The sequence below is a fragment of the Polyodon spathula genome, chromosome 23 (genome assembly GCF_017654505.1).
Source record: "Polyodon spathula isolate WHYD16114869_AA chromosome 23, ASM1765450v1, whole genome shotgun sequence".
NCBI lineage: Eukaryota > Metazoa > Chordata > Actinopteri > Acipenseriformes > Polyodontidae > Polyodon > Polyodon spathula.
The window spans coordinates 26035421-26054791 of NC_054556.1; the positions used below are offsets into that span (position 1 = coordinate 26035421).

Sequence of the window (19371 nt, forward strand, 5' to 3'; positions counted from 1 at the left end):
TGGTAAGAAACAATGTCAGAAGAAAGCTGTAAAAGTTATTTTTCTCCAGACATATTGGCAGTTTTGTAACTCTCAGGACCTCTACAGTGTTACAATACTACAATCCAGTTATTTAGAGAAAAAATGGGACAAACTTTACACGTGGTGCTTGCAAGATTATTATTATTTATTTTTTGTAGTAAAAGTGAATATTGTAGTTTTAAGATTATGATTAGGGTCCCTAATAAACCAGTAATAAAAGCACACTATAAAATGAAATTTAATTGTTCTGTCTATACATCTTATTGCAGTAGCAGATATAGATTTGCATTCTGTTCCACAGCAATATGAATGCACCCAAATGTACATTTGCAGACAGAGAAGGCACAGTATGTTGTAATCACTGTAATTAATAGGAAGGCTGGTCTAGATAACCAAGGGCACCTCTCCACTGGGCAGCAGAGTCAGGGATAGCGGCTTCAGAGTGGAGGGGTTCCAACAGAGCTGACTGCAAACAGCACTGGAGTGAAACATCAGGGGCTGAGCCTGTAGATGGGCAGGGCTTGAATGTTTAGCTTTATCTGAGCTCTGCCAAGTCATGGGTCCTTGACCTGAGTGAGGCCTATCCAAATTGGGGTGCCAGCGAAAACAGGGCAGCACCAACAGGAAGGGCACCTCTGACCTCAGCCTTCAGTTCCACTCAAATCAGCTGAAGCTCGCTCTGTAAGCCTGTCACATGGAGCTCAGACTGAAGGGAAATGCTTTGCACAAGGGAACTGGAGAGAGAGATTAAGTAGCACAAAGGGTTAACCCTAACTGAAAAAATAATAAACGTCTCTTAGTGTAATTTATTTGACGGCTTGCAGCCTTCCCAGGTGTACCTAATTATTATTATTCAGCCCGTAGGAAAATTGCATAGTCTTCCACTTGAGTGAAGCCATCAATTACAAGATTGCCGGAATGTTTGAAGACCATACGATTTGTAATGGCTGATTTAGTTTGAATATCTTTAACTTCAGTTTAATGACATATGCGTGAAAGATACTGGTTCTTACTGATTGAGACGATGAAGTCCTACTCTAGTCAACAGCCTCATTCAAATACTAACTGTTAGTATCCGTGCTGTACAGAGCCAGGGCTGGGGAGACGGGAGAATGAAGGTGCATTGGTGGAACTCTGTAGAGCAGCTTGCCTTATCCCCTTCTGCACTGGGTCTGAATGTAGTTAGCACTGTTTGTCCCTTAACTGTCATGCATGAGAACTTAATTCACAGCTATCAAAGTCGTCAGCTCGCCCCATCCTCACGACGATCCCGTCTGGCTTGTGAGACACTCTTAACATGTAAAAACAGAGACACACACAGTGTGAGGAAAGGGACACAAGCACACAATACTGGCACAGCATGTCACCTGACACGTTTCCACAAACAACAAACCCAGCTATTGTTTCTCAGACTCTGCAATACCTTGGATTTGGCAGGAGTGACACATTCTTAGATAAACCTCAGTCTCCAGATCACAACGGTGCATTCCTCACTGTTAACTGTTTGGGGATTTGAGTTCCACTGCTCAGCACAGTCCACAGCACGTTAATAGACTAAGGCATATCACCCAGCCTTTTCTCTGTAGGTCACATCACAAACCCAGCCCTTTCTCTATAGAGCACATCACTGACCCAGCCCTTTCTCTATAGAGCACATCACTGACCCAGCCCTTTCTCTATAGAGCACATCACAAACCCAGCCCTTTCTCTATAGAGCACATCACTGACCCAGCCCTTTCTCTATAGAGCACATCACTGACCCAGCCCTTTCTCTATAGAGCACATCACTGACCCAGCCCTTTCTCTATAGAGCACATCACAAACCCAGCCCTTTCTCTATAGAGCACATCACTGACCCAGCCCTTTCTCTATAGAGCACATCACAAACCCAGCCCTTTCTCTATAGAGCACATCACAAACCCAGCCCTTTCTCTATAGAGCACATCACTGACCCAGCCCTTTCTCTATAGAGCACATCACTGACCCAGCCCTTTCTCTATAGAGCACATCACAAACCCAGCCCTTTCTCTATAGAGCACATCAGACCCAGCCCTTTCTCTATAGAGCACATCACAAACCCAGCCCTTTCTCTATAGAGCACATCACTGACCCAGCCCTTTCTCTATAGAGCACATCACTGACCCATCACAGTGACAGCCCCCATGTGTGTTCCCAGTGCTGACCCCCTGTTGGAAAACAAAATAAAAAAAAAACAAATTTACCATTTGCAGATGAATTGAAGGCATTCCTTACAGCCCCAGCATCAATCTTCACAGCAGACTCAGGTAATGTTTATTAGTAAATAAGTGGAATAGACAAGCTATAAAGAGCAATATAGATGTGTTGTTAAATGAAATATCTTCTTGTAATCACTTTAACACTTTTTGATTTTGACCTTTGTAAAATCTGTATAAAAGATATATAACAATATAAAATATGAAGTTTACCGTATTGTTTTTGCACTTTTCCTATGCTTTCCCTTTGCATTTACTATAGTTTACCCTGGTTTGCCCTGTTTATTTTAATATGCTTTGCAATGCTTACCTATGATTTCCCATGCACTCACTGTGATTTATTACACCTTGCTATGCGTTTACGAGGGTAAACAAGTGTTTATAAGGGTGCTTTTAAGTTAAGGGGTGCATGCTTTATATTGTAGCGCAGTGCTCTGAATCTGCCCCTTTGTTTCGTTGCTGAGCGTTTGTGTGCAGCAGGTTAAAACAATAATGAGCAGGAAGTGTTACTGAATGTGTTGATGTGTCTGACAGCAGCTTGTCCTCATATCCACAGGTCACTCCTGGGATTTGACTCCAGTCTCTTCCTCCACCCCTGCCTGCAGGTAAGGCTGAAAAAGATCTAGTTCCCAAACACTGAAGTTTTGGTAGCCTGGTTTTCACCCACTTTTACAGCTGAATGTGGTAAAAACATGTACCGCTAGTGAAAGGACATTGAAGCACAGCCTAGAATAGTAAAGATAAATATACCTAATATATCATTCTTTACGTTATATATATATAGTAAAAATCATTGTATATGTGGTAATGCTGCAGCATCACATTGCATATTGACCATGGTGAAGTTTGCAATGGGAATGGAGACCTGATGCCTCTGTTTTATCCACAGACCCAGTGGGTTGCTCCCGGCCATGGCTGCCTATGGACAGAGCCAGTACAGCACAGGGATCCAGCAAGCCCCCTCATACACACCCTACCCTCACCACGGGCAGAGCTACACAGTGCCTCCTTACAGTGAGTACAGCCACTTGGAATATTTCACTGCTGCATCCTCCTGCCTTCACTGTAGGTAACATGAAGATCTACTATCAAACTGTTGAGCCTTTCATACTGACCTAAATATGTCAGCCTTCAAACACATAGAAATGTGTCTTCTTGTAGCTCCCCACATAACATCTTCCAACCCTGTGTGCAGAGACATGGAGCAAACACTCCCCTCCAAACTCTCCATCGAGCTGGTAAATGAATTAGAGCTTTGCTGGGATTGGAAAGCGTTAAGGGATGTCTGTGATGTCACCACTGTACCACCTGCTCATGACAAAAGAAAACAATCTTCTGCTTGTGATTAAACTCCCATTAAAGTCAAGTCAGCGAGCAGTAACATTTGTTTTGGATTTTTTTGTGTGTGTGTGTGTGCATTCGAATCAGCTGGTGTATAAAAGTTGCTCTCTACAGTGAGTCAAAATGAGTTGAAGAGTGATCCGAGGAAGATACTTTTCTTAAGGGGAAATGCATAAACAGTGCCATCTACCAGTTTGTAAACCAATGCTTCAATCAAGGTGTAAAAATAACTTTTACAAATCTAAGAATGTTGTTTCCTTTTAAGCCTCAGCTGTGTGCGTTAACAGTCCTGACTCCCAGATCCTTCTCTCTCCAGGTATAAAGACAGAGGACAGCCTGAGTCACTCTCCTGGACAGAACAGCCTCCTCAGCTACGCCTCTAACTTCAGCAGTTCACCGTCGGGACAGGCGCTCTACAGCTACCCCACCCACGGTCAGTGCCCTCCTCCAGCCACCACAGTGCCCCCCCCCCCCCCCCCCCACACACACACTTAGAAATACATTCTTATTGTGTCCTCAACACCCAGAAACATTGAAGCCATCAGTGCAGGTACGAAAGTCTGGCACGCGATTGGCTTGAAGGGTGGTCACAGAGCGAGCATAATGGTATCAGATCTTTCAGAGCAGCAGTGTTTCAGAGTGAGAACCGGGAAACTCTTACTGCTATCACTGCAAGAATTTAAAATGTGCAGAACTCTACTGTACTCAGTGATTTTTCTTTTGGTTGAATTACGGCAGCAAAGCCCCTGTGACACTGATCGCTGCATTGTTCCTTCGTTAGGGTGAAGGGGAATGAATTGACGCCCCCCTCTCTGATTAGGAACGATACTGGAACGAGATCATAGCGCAGCGCTGCTGTTTTTTACTCCATGCAGGGAGCAGCAGCTGCACTCACTCTCTGCGCTCTCTCTCTCATATGAAACGCACAGTGCTCCGAATGGTCGTGACGGGGTGCAGATGTGGGATGTTTTCCCAGGCCTCCAGAGTTGGTGTTGGGTTTCGTTGAGTTTCCAGACTATGCGGAAGGCTGCCGCGTTCCACCGTTATTCCAAAAAAACATCTAAAAATAGAGTCCCAACAGTGTTGCCCGATGGTCAGCTGAAGACAGGGAGGTAGTAGTCCAAACCCCAACACAAAACTGAACTGTTAAACTTGCACGTGAGCCAAAACGTTTGTCTAGACGTTTTATCAACCCAAGGCATCCCTGTTCACCTCTACGGCTCTTCTGTTGTCTTTATAATGGAGCTGAGAGGTTTCATGTGATAGAATAGAAGAAAAGTTCAATAACATCTAAGGCCAGTGTGGACTCCCTCACCTCCAGGGGCACACCTGCTCCCCATTAGTTCTGGTCTGATCCCTGGAGTCTGTCAGCCCTCTCTACTTGCTGTGGGTCAGGGCTCTTCTTCAACTCTGTAAAATAAGAGGAGGAGCAGAGCCCAGCACCTCACACCCCTCCACCCCGCTCCTCCTCCCTCTCTCTCTCTCTCTCTCTCTCTCTCTCTCTCTCTCTCTCTCTCTCTCTCTCTCTCTCTCTCTCTCTCTCTCCACATTCCACATCCCAGCGGCGCCCGCAGCACACCGCACCAAATTGACTTTATCGCGTCCCAGAGCGCCGTGAAATCAGCTGTCCTCTCAAGGATGGAGGTTAAGAGGCGTATCATCGTGTACACGGGAAGGAGAGAAGGTTCAGTCTCTGTAGAGTTCGCTTTTTTTTCAGGAGTGAGCGTCAGGAGTAAAAGGTTACGGGCTGGAGGGGTTAGAAGCTGGGGAAATTTTTCTTTTTTCTTTTTTTTTTAATGAACACGTTGAAGAGGCCTGCAGGAAGGTATTCCTCTGACATGTTTCACAACAAATGATGAATTTGCCCTGTTAATAGCAACAAGAATTCCCACCTGTGCTGTTTTCACCATTAATCACCTACTGCTCTTCACAGCCCTGTACCTTCAGGCAGTAGGTGTTGCCGAGTCCTCTTTACCCAAACACCTTGCCTGTCGTCTCACTGGGGGGCCTCATATTGGCATGTAATGTGCTGTAACACATTATTACTTCTCCACGTGCCTTAATTTGAGCACTGTTATGCTTTTCTTTCCACAGGCAACAGTATTCCACCTGGAATTTTCCAGGGAGCCAATGGGATCAGCAGCTCATCAGCTTTTAGTCCCTCGCAACAGGTAAGGCCCGCCCACTTTTTCTGTTTCACACAACCAGGAACAATATCTTACACAGCCAAAAAGAGAAACATACCGTACCATTGGCTAAGTTGTGTCACTATTGTTTACTCAGTGAAGTGGAAGCTGTTTTTACAGTCGTAATCCTTATGCTGTTTACTTTAAATCTCCTCACACCATTAAATATGAATTTATCATTTCAGCAAAAATAACAAAAAAAGCTGCTTGTAACTAGCAAATCTCCTTTGAATTGTGTCTGTGCGCGTGTTTATTCCTCATGGGGGTTTTATTTTTTGTCAGGATTTCTCGGCCTACCCGAGCTTCACACAGGGCCAGTATTCCCCCTACTACAGCTCGCACTACAACACACCCTACCTCACAGCCAGCAACGTCAGCCCCTCCTCTATCTCCACGGCAACCTCCTACCTACAGCAGGAACACCCCTCTGTCATCACCAACCAGAGTCCTGAGTCACTAGCAGGTGAGGAGAGAACTTCTTCTTCTTCTTCCTCTTCTTCTGCCCCAGCAGGGCAGTTGCTGGCAGTTACCCCTGGAGGTGAAGGAGGCTAGCTCTGCTGCTTCAGCTACCCCCGATCTCTTTGGCTCCCAGTCGGATCACAGCGTGTTATTGTTTTCGCTGTGAGGGAGATACAGAGACGCTCTCACAGATTACACAGCAGGCTGTTGTGTTCCTCGGCTACAGGCTGCAGTCTGTCTTTACCGACCTCCCTGGGGGCTTCTCTTTCAGCTGAGGGTATTATTTGTTGCCACAGCCTTTGGAAGTGTTGTGGAAGTTCATGAAGCACAGAGGAAAACATGTTATATAACGTATTGCAGATGTATTTGCTAGACTAGAGTTTTGCAGTTTGCCAGGAGTTTTATGTGCTTGTGCTCTGGTTTTACTGTGCTTGTGTTACATTTTGCCATGTTGCTTTTACCATAGTACATAAGGGGTGTGGGATTTGAGTGTCAGCTGTTTGCTGCTGTCCTGTTGCTCATTGTTCTAACTTGGGGCAGGCTGAGCAGTGATTTTTCTTGTTTAGGGGAGTACCACCCACCCGCCAGCCCCCTCACGCCAGAGAAGGAGCAGGACTCAACACAGCAGAGGAGGGGTTCAGACGGGAAGCTGCGAGGCAGGAAGAGGGCCAGCGACCCTGCACCGCCACTGGACTCTGAGATCGAGGTGAGAGCAGCATGTAGCACAGAGAGGCTCTGCAGCTCTATCGGCTGTGCTGCTGTGTCTCTGATTGGGGGGTGTGACGGCTCTGTTCTCCCTCCCCAGCGCGTGTTCCTGTGGGACCTGGACGAGACGCTCATTATCTTCCACTCTCTGCTCACAGGGACCTTCGCCACACGCTTCAGCAAGGTAAGGGTCCGGCTGCTGGTTCAAATTCATTAGACTGAAGCTTTGCAACACAGTAGATCCATTCTGATAGAACTTTTGCAGGAAGTACTACTTTCAACCAATAGGATCCCTTTCTTAACATTCTGAGGTGATTCTGGCTGCTTTTAGAATAATTTCCCTGCTCTGGAACCTGTTAGTACTTTGGTTGTGTGGCCTCTAAGGAAGATGCTTCAGTGTTCGAAAGGGTGCTGGTAGCTCTGTAGATGGAACTCTCTCTCTGTCTCTCCCCCCTCGGGGATAGCACTCAACCGATCCCCAAGTATGGTGTTAGGGGGCCACCTCTCAATTGAACTATCCTGCTTCAATCTCTTCAAATATTAACACATGCAATAGATTATGTTATAAGTTCTGGCTGAAGTATGGAGAGTGTCTATGTGAAATTCACAGAGTGGTGTGAGGAGAATAGCAGAGACTGCTTAAATGATATGCAAGGGCTGGTGAAACATATGTTTACAGGAGTCTGGGGAGACCATTTGTATTGTGTAGTTTGTTAGAACTCCCCCAGATTCTCTGGAGACAATTCTGGATTTTAAAAGTTAGATGAAGAATATTCAGTGCATTAATGTAACTTGTTTTTTCTATGCTGCCATTTGAACAAATCTGGTAAAAGAATCAGAGATGCATTTCAATATCATCTGAAATACATATTACCTACTACAATAACCAGCACTTTATCATCTGTTGTAAAAACAAAGCACTGCAGTTGTGTTGCCAGTGAGAGGTATTTTAACAAAAAAGCATTATAACCAGTGCACCTTCCCAGTGAATGTTAGACCAGTCCTGCCTCTTAGTCCAAAACTCAAACCACTAGACCACACTGCCTCCCAGTCCCTCAACTCTGTTCCACACTGCGTCTCAGTCCCATACTGCCCCCTTGAGTCCCCAGCTCTCCCCCCGGATTCTGCTTATCTCAGTGAATGAAGCCTGATTGAAAGAATCCATCTTGTTTCTGAAGGCTGCACCAGGGCAGGACTGCCTGTCATTCCCCTGTCACTCACACAGATCTCCGATTTGATTGACAGCTCCTGTGTTAATCAGAGTTCGATGGCTGCTGACGAGAGAACAATAGTGCTGTTGCTTTTCTTGACCGGGGAAATGTTTTGACTTCCCATTATGCCTTGATGGTGGGGCTGCATAATACAAATTGATGGCAGTAGATTCCTATGGAGTGTGTGTGTGTGTGTGTGTGTATGTGTATTGTTTTCTTTGATAAAGGAGGAGAGAGTGGTGGGGGGATGACATGTATTGACGTGCCAAATACCTCATTCCTCCCACAAGGTTTTCTTGCTGAACCGGTGAACTCCGATTGGACATGCTCTACCCCAAACCACAGACACGCAGGAACGATTTTGGAAAAAAAGAACAGATAGCTCTGAGATGAGTTATGTACAGATAATTGGAGCTCAATTAGGCAGAAATTAATTCGATTCGCTTTGTGACAAATCCTGGCACATCCACACAGAGGGCTCTGTTTGTTTAAGTTCAGGTTTCTGTTCTTAAAGAGACAGGCAGCGCTTTGGTTCTGTGATCGCCTTGTCAAGCAGAAGCTTTTCCCTGTAGTTTGCAAGCTCTCTGGCCAGAGGTGTGTTCCTTCCCATATGAGAGAGAAAAAAATAGACGGTATCTATCTATATCTATTATCTACTGATTTTGTTTTCTGAAATCTTATCTAAATGTAGTTACGGGGCAGATTGGCACACACAGTGATTCAAAAGTATCTTGCCAGTTCCCACCTATACCAGGGAGACAGGTCTGTACTGTAGAGCAATGAAACATGTCAAGTAGCATGAGTTGACAACAAGGAAAGGGGTGGTATGACTGAATCTGTGCAGTACAGGGGTGCAGAGGACGCATTGCTGTTCTTCTCCGTCTGTGGTAATGCCTTCCTGGCTATGATGAAAGAGGGGCTGCCATACCACCCTCTCCCCCATGGATCTGCTGTTGCTGCCCATTCAGTGCTCGATGACATGCACTCTTCCAGAATTCACCCCCCCTTGATTATTAAAGAAACTGTAGATTTCTATAGAAAATGCGTATTTACTGGGTTAGTGGCACAGATGTCCAGAAGGTACTCGGAATGAACTTTTGTAGCAAAGGCTGTCTGTAACTGATTCAGTGACTCCCACTTAAAGCTGTATAATTGAAAGATAATTTACGAAACAAAACAATGTACAAAGGAATAGGGTGTAACTGGAGCCAACTGTTTGTGAATGAGTTTGGGGTTTGCAGTGCGCAAGACTGTGAGGGAATTGTTTCCTGCAGAGTCACCAGGGCTGAGGCTCGCGTTCACTCTTCTCCTGCTCCGGGAGGAGTTGGGATTGGAAATCTGCCAAATTCCCATCAAGCTGGGCTGAGTATTCAAGATGAGCTCAGGGAGAATTCAAATTCGAACTCTTGCCGCTGAACAGAAATTAAAATTCCAGTAGTGGTGATCAAGGGTGACTGTGACAATGGCTACTGGATCGGTGCTGGCAGTGACTATGCAATAAATACGTCAATTCTGTCTCAGTTGTAAAATTAAGCATGTTGGATTGAGGTTAAAAAAAGCAGCCAATGTCCATAGAGAAGCTGTTGGCACAGGTGGTGGCTATTCCACTGGTATTTAAACACCAGCACAGGAGGCTGTGTACAGTACAGTTCCACCTGAAGCAAGTGTTGGATTAGGAGCACATGTCACACCTGACAAACCCATGCCGAGACACACCCAAGGCCACTGGTCATTTGTACAAGAATGTGCTGCAGAATTCCGGGAGATTTGTCAATTTAATATCTCTTCCAGCTCCTGATGAGTTCAAAAGGTACAAGGCTGGTGAACTCACCCTGTAAGAACATCTTCTCCTAATAAATCACCTTTCTCCTGGTGCACCTCTCAAACCACAGCAGCAAAGTGTGGCTGTTGTGAAAAACGAAAAATGAATTGAACTCATGGAATAAATGAACTTCAGTTTTTACTGTAACACATCTTCGCTCATGCTGAGTTATTAACACAGACAGTCAGTTAAAGGTAGTTCAGTTACAAATACACTTTTGAAAACCTTGGCAATGTGCTCCACACACAAAGTGTTATGCCAGAGTTTTTTTTTTTTTTAAGTGTGGTATTCATGAAACTTTTTTTCTATACTTTAACAACCCAACAACATTCTTGGAGAGTCCCATGAACATCAAAGTTTTTTCATCCATTAAAACCAGGAGTTGAACCTTTGTGAATAGGGGCCTGAAGTATTTTGTGTTCCACCTCAGTGCACCTCACATCTCTCATGGTGTTGACTATAATTACCCAAATCTTTTTTTGTTCTGACACAAGAAGCTGGGTGTCTCTCTCACTCTCTCTCTTTGGCAGGAGATTCCTAGTAATTATCCCTAATTAAAACCATTCAGTTGCACCCCCTCTCTGACTTTACTATTCTTCTTTCAAAGTGCTGGGAGGGGAACTAGGTTGTCAGCTCCTGAGTGCTAATCTGATGTTCACCCCTGGCTGACTCCTCAAACCTGCCAGCCAGCCCCTGCTGATCCTTGCTACCTGGCATGGTGCACATCTCTCAGTAGTTCAAAGGGAATTGTTTTCTTCAATCGCAAGCCTGTAGCTTTTAGGTTCTGGCGCGTTTGTCTTTTGTATGGGCCTGTGTGTGTTGTTTTTTTTTTGTGGTTGCCGGAGGCGATGTGATTCATTTCCCAGCCCACAAAGAAATAATAAAAACCCTTGTCAGAATGATTGACACAAACATAATCTGACAGCCCACAGAGCACACAGGTGAGGTGAAAGGGAGGGCACTGCTGGGAGCCAATGGGCTCTGTCTGCCTCCCTTGTTGTGACAGAGAGAAAAACAGCAAAAATATTCTGAAACTAGTAAGAAACAACTCTGAACAGCAATCGAACTTCTTTGCCTAAACTCAGGTCATTTCTTGCCAGTTTAACAAAGTCTATTGCAGTCTTTTTTCATCATTATGGATAAAGCCATTTGTCCACAAAACAGTGCTAGCCGTGCTACAACCTGCAGGCCAGACAGAGGAACTGTATGCAGTTCTTATAAGAAATGGCTTCTTCTGTTATACTGTACCTGTACCTGAGGGCCTCTCCTCTGCTTTCTTCCTGGGTCATTCACCACGTCTGAAATGAAACATGTCTCCAGACAGCCCCAGTGTTACCATGGGGCCAAGCACAATGACCCTTTTCCGTTGTTTGGGGGGAAATTAAACAGCAAGCAATGGAGCGTGCGAACGCAGGGCAATATGTATTCCGATCTGATTAACACATCATTAAATATGTCCTAATTCAATACAAAATGATATGGCTCCAGTTATTGCATTAGCGTGCATATAATCCCTGCCCGCCTCCCAAAGATTTCGCTTGCCATAAAGTGAATTGAATCAGGGGCCTGTGAGATGACGGATTATCGGGAAATGGGTAAAGATTACCAGTAATTAGAATAATTATAAGATATTACTAATTTTAGGATTATTTCATTTTGCTACCCCTACTCTATAGCTTCGGGGTATTACTGCGAAACAGATAAAAAATGCAATTTAATTACCTTGTTATTACTGTTACCCATAATTGCTGTTTATATATGACACACAGTGTATCTGCATTGAGCAGTATGGAGTATGCTGAGACCTGTTATAAAGGGGTAGTGACACACAGTGTATCTGCATTGAGCAGTATGGAGTATGCTGAGACCTGTTATAAAGGGGTAGTGACACACAGTGTATCTGCATTGAGCAGTATGGAGTATGCTGAGACCTGTTATAAAGGGGTAGTGACACACAGTGTATCTGCATTGAGCAGTATGGAGTATGCTGAGACCTGTTATAAAGGGGTAGTGACACACAGTGTATCTGCATTGAGCAGTATGGAGTATGCTGAGACCTGTTATAAAGGGGTAGTGACACACAGTGTATCTGCATTGAGCAGTATGGAGTATGCTGACACTTTCCTCTCTCCCTCCAGGACTCTGCCAAGGCTGTGTCTCTAGGGCTGTGGATGGAGGAGATGATCTTCAATCTCGCGGACACCCGGCTCTTCTTTAATGACCTGGAGGTAAGAGCCACTATCAGCCTGCCTTGACTAGCTCTCCATTTACCCAGACTCCCTCTCTGAACACCAAGGGTCCTACACAGCTCCCAGCCCCAGAGGTGGTGTGCACTGAGAGAGGTACCCTTCCTCGCTGTTCAGTGTAGTCATGGATCGTTGGACTGGTTAAGTATTACAGGTTCCAGTGACAGGTAGCGCCACTGGGAAGGTACTTCAGTGCACGTAACGTGATCTACAAGGTAGGGGAAAACAATGGAAATAAGCTAATACGACTCAGTTCTGCCTAAACCCGGCTCATTAGATTAGACATGAAGTTTCATGTTAAGTACTCATAGCTTACAATACATTTGGATGCGAGGCAGTGGATCCTGAATGTTTTCTGAGGACTGAACCCCATTCTCCAGGCTTAAAGATCAACCCGCTCGCTTTCTATTGCGCAGCTTGAACTCAGTCAGCTACCGCAGAGAGTTAATTCGTTTACACGGTGTACTGCAACTGCCAAACCATTTGTAATGATGTTATTACTCATATAGAAAGAATGACGTAATGCACGAGAATGAACCACTCAAGTAACAGCCGAGCAAATTAAAAACAGCGCACTAAATGCATACGTCTCGGTTAAGTTTAGGGAGGAGCTGAAGGATCGGTCGGAGAAAACTAACCTGAAGTATGAAGATTGGGAACAACCGAGTTCACTCCCGGGAATATCAACTCCCATGAACTTTGCAACCCTATAGTTAACAGTCAGGGGCTGACGGAAAGAGGGAAAGAATTTGAAAAGACTATTTTTTTTTTCTTTTAAATTCCAAAGTCTTGTATGTACAAATGATGGGATTACAGTTAACCCTGATCCTAGTGGGAAGCAGGATCGTTAATTACAGGTGTGTGCCTGTTTGTGAAAGGCACATTTCTGCACCTAAAACACACTTTGTTCTAGGAGGGGCAGTGTAAGTGGTCATCAATGAGTTTTTAACAAGGGCTGGCCTGCTTTTGTCCCTGTAAATGACAGTGCTTACTGTGCTGGGCTGGGCTGGGATTGGGAGGATTTGCTTTATTGAAGCTGCTAATCTGTCAGATGGAGAGCTGGTGGAGAGTCTTAACTCAGCAAGGAGAGTAGAAGAGTTTGCGTTTTTAACCTCATGTCAACATGATCGCTGTAACCTGGATTTAGAAAATGAAAGGAAATGGCTCTCTTAACAAACTCACACAGAATATATATTTATTGGGTAGAAATAGAGGCTAAACACAGAAAAAATCCTGGGGGAAAGAAAACATCCGAACATCAGGTTTATAAAACACTAGCCGCGGGTAACAGCGTGAAGTGAAAGCTTGGGACTGTGACGGAGGCCAATACCTCAGCAAAGCAAGGAAACTGAGCACGATATAATCTCGTCAGTGCAGCGAGAGCCAGCCGAGCTGGTAACGAAAGAAAAGCACCAGGGAAAAGGCAGGAGGCGAGAGCCAGAGTTGTGAGCAGGCTGAGGGAACAGGAGCTGGGACAGGGGATGAGGTAGCGTCTTGCTCTGATTCTGAGAGTTCGAAATGCGATAGCTGGACCTGAGAGAGAGAGAGCGAAAAGAAAGTGGAAAATGAGAATAGCAGATCTGCATACATACCATCACGGTGACATCTCGAGCCCGGCTGCTGGGCCTGACTTACTGGGAAACCAGGGGGCGGAACAGGGGGCATGCTGGGAGAAAGGCTGTGTTTGTGTTCATTGGCTTTGGAAACAGTATGCTAAAGTTCTAGTGGTTCTATGTGTCTGTGTGTGTCTGTGTGTGTGTGTGTGACATCACAATCCCTACTGCATTGTGTGCTGTTCTTTTCATCTTGAATGCAGTCTTTTTAATTCTCAGCACACTAAATGCTTCAGGAATATGGGTGGTGGTGTTTTCAGGAGGCGGTGTGTGTCTTTGAGCCCCACTGCAGAGGGGCGATGGTGCCAGGCACACCTGTCTGAGGCCATGTCTCCCCATGCTCAGGCTTCACTGTGTGAAAACAGCATGTTCCTTCCTGCAAAAAAGCTCTGATTCGTAACATTTCCTGCTTTCTTTCGTTTCCCAGGAATGCGACCAGGTTCATATAGACGACGTGGCTTCGGATGACAATGGGCAAGATTTAAGGTGCGGAATTTCCTGAAAACTGATCTCCGGGGAAGACGATTAAATCTGCTGTGCTGTGCCGGGGCGGGGGGGGGGGGGAATTAATGGTGGAAAGATTGCCTCACTCTCCTTTCTTTCACTGTCTCTCTTTCAACACCTTTTGTTTTTGTCTTCTATCCTCCTCCCTTTTCTGTTCTTTCGTTTATTCTCGCCCCCTCACAATTACCCCTGTTCTCATTGCCTTGCGGAGGTCTTCACAAATAAAATTGCAGTTTAATATAAAAGCAGACGTCTTGCCATATTCCTGTGTAGTACATCTAAAAAAAGAATTCATTCAATAAAGTCAACTCAAAGATGGGGTCATTAATAACACTCCAGCTGTCAAAGAGATAACATCGGATTGGCTGACCCTGCACTGAGCTGCTGGCTGTGTGGTAATATGAAGCAATATTTTGAAGTAGAAAAAAGAAAAATGAATTTTGCTGATGGACAGGGTATCTTTGGGAAGGAGACGCTGCATCAGACAAGATCCACAGCTGTCTTACAATTCTGTACTGCTTCTTATCCTGAAAACAAAGCAGATATGAACCTGAAGCTACAACTCGGAGGGACAGTAATTCCATGCATTCTCGTTACAAGGCACAGCATGTGTCTTCACGCTGCTTCTTTGCAAGGATAGAATGTTAATTTTTTTTTTTTTTTTTTAAATAACAGGAATATTAAGATGGTTCTAATTGTAGTCATGCTTCTCTCCCTCGTCTTGCTTCGCCTGTCTGAGAAGGTGACTGGGAGATATGCGCGTCATGTTCTTTTAATTAAAGATGATTTATTATCATGGTTGACCCTGCTCAGGGGAATTCTTCTTGCTGCGCTTGGGGCTCTGGCATTCACCCCCAATTCTCACGGGTTCAACTGTACATTTTAACAGCGCTATGCAATAATGACTAATACAGTGTAGATCATTTTGCGGTTAGAAAAACAAAAGAAAACGTTTGGAAAGCGTTTTGAGAACAAGACTCGAAGACTGTCTTAAATCTCACTCAACGGAGGGAAACTTTGGGTTTTTATAAATGATGGGAGCCTTTGTAACAGATTCATCAACTTGCATAGCTTCGCATTGGCGTTACATGTATATCTGACACATGTATAGATCTTTTCTAAACCATTTATGCATTACTTTTTTTTGTCTTCACTGTCCTGTTTTTATTTGCAGTTCTCAATAGCTATGTTAAACTGTATGTGTGTGTGTGTATATATATATATATATATATATATATATATATATATTCTCTGAATACTGTACTGCACCCCCTCTAGCTATGAGTAAAACGTAGTTCTAAATAATGAGTCTTGTACAGTGTTTGAGAGCTTCTGACGTGCGGGAGAGCAGAGTGTGACCCCCGCCCCCCCCGCTCTTGTTTTCCAGCACGTATAACTTCGCTGCGGACGGGTTCCAGAGTCCCTCGAGCGGGGCCACACTGTGCCTGGGGACCGGCGTTCACGGCGGGGTCGACTGGATGAGGAAGCTGGCATTCCGCTACCGGCGAGTCAAGGAGGTTTACAACACCTACAAGAACAACATCGGAGGCAAGTGTGGAAAGGGAGCTAAAAGACGCAGATACTCCGGCCTGCTTGTCTCTGTCGGACTTTTCATTACATAGAAGCAGTGTTCAGGAGCGTGCTAGCACAACCCTGACTGGCTCTCCGTCTTGTGATTGGCAGGTGTGCTGGGCAGTCCCAAGAGGGAGGAGTGGCTTCAGCTCAGGAGAGACATGGAGGTCATGACTGACATGTGGCTCACCAATGCACTGAAAGCGCTGACTCTCATCAACTCCAGGTAAGCAGGAGCCATCGGGGATGCTAACACAGCGGGACGCTGTCACTCAGGAGTTTTTTTAAGGAATGCTGTTTCAGATTCTATTTGATGGGTTAGGTTATATTTTCATAGGACTGCTTTAGACCGGTGTTTGTTTCTTTATCAACAATCTTTCTGTTTCACGTACTTCTGACTAACTTCATTCAGTCTGTGAAGTATATTTAATCCATCAGCCAGATGGATTAAATATAAAAAAAATTGAAGGGGTTATTAATGCATTGCTTCAAATAATCTGCGCTATATCAGAAGATTACAACAGCAGCTCATTGTTAACAGTGAATAAAAGACCTATATGGCTTTACCTTTAAGAAACACACATTCCTAATAAAACACGCCTGTGCTGTCTGCTCAGACTGTGGTGCAGACGTGGGGTTCTAACGCCCCCTGGTGGTTGTTTTACAGGCCGAACTGTGTGAACGTGTTAGTGACCACCACTCAGCTGATCCCAGCACTGTCGAAGGTCCTGCTGTACGGGCTGGGCCCTGCCTTCCCCATCGAGAACATCTACAGTGCAACCAAGACAGGTGAGGGACACGGACACACCGTTCAGGGGCTGTATATGCACCGTACTGAATGTTGTTGTGTCTGAATGGATGCTTTGCATGTAAAGAACTCGCTGTGGCTATACGAGGATCAGTAACCCCGTGACTGTGTGTGTGTGCCTGTCCCAGGGAAGGACAGCTGCTTCGAGCGGGTGGTGCAGCGTTTCGGGAGGCGAGCAGTCTACGTGGTGGTGGGGGACGGCGCGGAGGAGGAAAGCGCCGCCAAGAAGGTACAGCGTGGGGGAGACAAAGACTTCCGCTGCCAACTTTTGGCATTGTCCTTAGAAAAGTTCACCACGGTATTGTTGCAGTTTGCCCTCATGCTCTGCCCAGGGTTATGCTACACATTTGCAATTGTCTACCCTGGTTTGACAGGTTTATTAATATGCTTTACCATACCTCGCTATTTTTAACAATGTGCTATGCTTTTATTATGGGAAACTTTTGCAATGAAGTTTCGTTTAGTATTTCTAGAATCTATTGAATGTTTGTTCATTCGTAATGAAACATCACTTCCATGTGATTGTCAGCCCAACCCTCCTCTTCCTGTCACTTTCCCCTCATTACTCTTGTTAATGCTTTTGCCTGTCTTTCCCCACAGAAGAACATGCCATTCTGGAGGGTGAGCTGCAGGGCTGACCTGGATGCGCTAAGCCACGCGCTGGAGCTGGAGTACCTCTAGGGGGCGCCACCGCTCAATCTCTCTGGACCGGGTGGATCTCTCGCTGGTGACAGCAGAGCTGAAAAAAAAAAAGACACCCAAACAATCAGAAAGGATTTTTGAGACTTGTTTCATCATTTAGTTTTCAAGAACATCAGGAATCTTGTTGCGTTTCAACGTTAAAGACTTTGAGAAAAACACTTGGTGGGATTAGCAAAAAAATAAAGACTTCAGTTTCAGAAGACGTCTCCAGTCCTAATTCCCAGGATGCAGGCAGACGGATGCTGGCTGTGCAGCTGCAGGTTCATCCCGGTTCCTGTGTGTTAATTAGAGGCAGTAGAGCCCACTGTTATTTAATAAAAGAGCGCATCAGCAGGTTGTCCTGACAAGCTGGGCAGCTCAGTGCATCACAAGGGGATAGAAAGAGGTTCACTTCTGAGTCGCTGGTTCGATTCCTGCCCAGCTCAGTGCTGATCAGAGCATACTGAGGCTCAGGGCTGTGTGGTCATGTGTATTATCAGACATTTCCTGCAATAGAAAGTGGGGATTTGTAGAGTGTGTTTCAGGACGGTGCAGCTGCTTAAACACGGGGTCATTATTCCAGAACTGATAAGAGATACTGTCCCGAGGACTGATAGCTTGCCAGCAGGGGGGTGGCTAGCCTCTCGTTTGGTTGCACACTTTAAAAACAGAAAGGACACATGGTGAGTGAATGGAGAAGGCAGGCGGGGCTCCTGTTTCACTGCAGTTTCAATCACAATGCACGTTGCTTTGACTGAGTGCTTGCAGGAGGAAAGATGAGGCAGGACAGATTATTTCTACATTTAAAATATTTGAAAAATACAGTGCTTTACCATCAGTCATAATCCATAGGAGCGATATTTCTATATTCAGTGTGTCACACACACACACACACACACACACACACACACACACACACACACGCTAAGCTCATCATTCTATTGCCACAACAGGAAACCTGAAAGCTGGCTGCACCCCACAGAACACTGCTCACAGACCAAGAAAGGGAAACCCCGTGTCTGGCCACCGGGGGTCGCTATTGTGCTGCAGAAGAGGTTTTTTTTTAATAAGATATTTTCTCTTCATAAGGGCTGGGAAGACATCCTTGAGAAGCGCTTTCTTTTTTAAAAGGCGCAGGTATGAATATGAAAGGTCTCCAAGCCTGCTTCTGTATAAGGATGGACAGTTTGCTGCAAAGCTTACCCGAGTAACTCCAGGCATGGAGGCGGGACACCACAGTCCACACGAGGGCTAGGTGACTCATCACATGATACCTCTGATCCAATCAGACGGCTCGGTGTTTCTTTTAAAAACAACATGTATGCAATACATTCTGGTTTGTGTTCTTTAAATTCTGCCTGGAATGAGAGCAAAGCCCTGCATGGGACAATCACTTTTGTATTTATAAACTGTTTCCCCAGTCCCTTCTTGGTTGGGAGTCCCAGTTAAGACCTGGATGCAACCACAATTCTTCTGGTAGCGTTTCCATCTGCGCTTCTGGGGTTGGACTGTGGCTCAGTCTGTCAAGTGGAAGGACAATCCTCAGGGGGGAGCTGGTTTTGCATTCAGTACATGTGTTGTTAGGATCATTGTTTACCTTGTTTTTTGTTCAGGAAATCAATGTGTTTTCATGTAAAAAAAAATAAAAAATGTTAGGGTTGTTATTAGGCTTTGCATGTGTCTACTACACTGTGCCTTACTCTGGCTTTCCTGTGCTCTGTATATAAATTTTGTTTTGTGACAAGAATAATAATTAAATAAATAAATAAATAATAAAATAAAATAATAATAATAATAATAATAATAAAGCGGTCGATAGGTGACTATGCGTCCTGTGACGGTGCAATCTGCGTGTTGTGTTTTCCCGGGTTTAAAAAGCAGGTGTCCTCACACAGAAAATAAGGAATCAGGACAAACTCTGGCCGTGTCCCTGTATCAGTTCATTAAGCTCTATATTTCCTGCCCCTT

The 19371-nt window shown here is 45.0% G+C and overlaps 1 protein-coding gene across 1 annotated transcript in view; it reads left to right on the forward strand.

Moving 5' to 3' along the window:
* The window catches only part of eya2 (EYA transcriptional coactivator and phosphatase 2), a 34768-nt gene extending 15603 nt beyond the window's left edge, over positions 1–19165 (forward strand). Inside the window, exons 3-17 of the mRNA XM_041225210.1 lie at positions 2253–2306; positions 2812–2860; positions 3145–3269; positions 3913–4029; positions 5691–5767; positions 6065–6245; positions 6808–6947; positions 7047–7130; positions 12118–12207; positions 14266–14324; positions 15730–15890; positions 16026–16140; positions 16582–16703; positions 16851–16951; positions 17323–19165. Of these exons, the coding sequence (XP_041081144.1) occupies positions 2253–2306; positions 2812–2860; positions 3145–3269; positions 3913–4029; positions 5691–5767; positions 6065–6245; positions 6808–6947; positions 7047–7130; positions 12118–12207; positions 14266–14324; positions 15730–15890; positions 16026–16140; positions 16582–16703; positions 16851–16951; positions 17323–17403 (1556 nt within the window). The 3' untranslated portion in view covers positions 17404–19165. The remainder of the gene's footprint in view (positions 1–2252; positions 2307–2811; positions 2861–3144; positions 3270–3912; positions 4030–5690; positions 5768–6064; positions 6246–6807; positions 6948–7046; positions 7131–12117; positions 12208–14265; positions 14325–15729; positions 15891–16025; positions 16141–16581; positions 16704–16850; positions 16952–17322) is intronic.
* Positions 19166–19371: the final 206 nt, after the last annotated feature.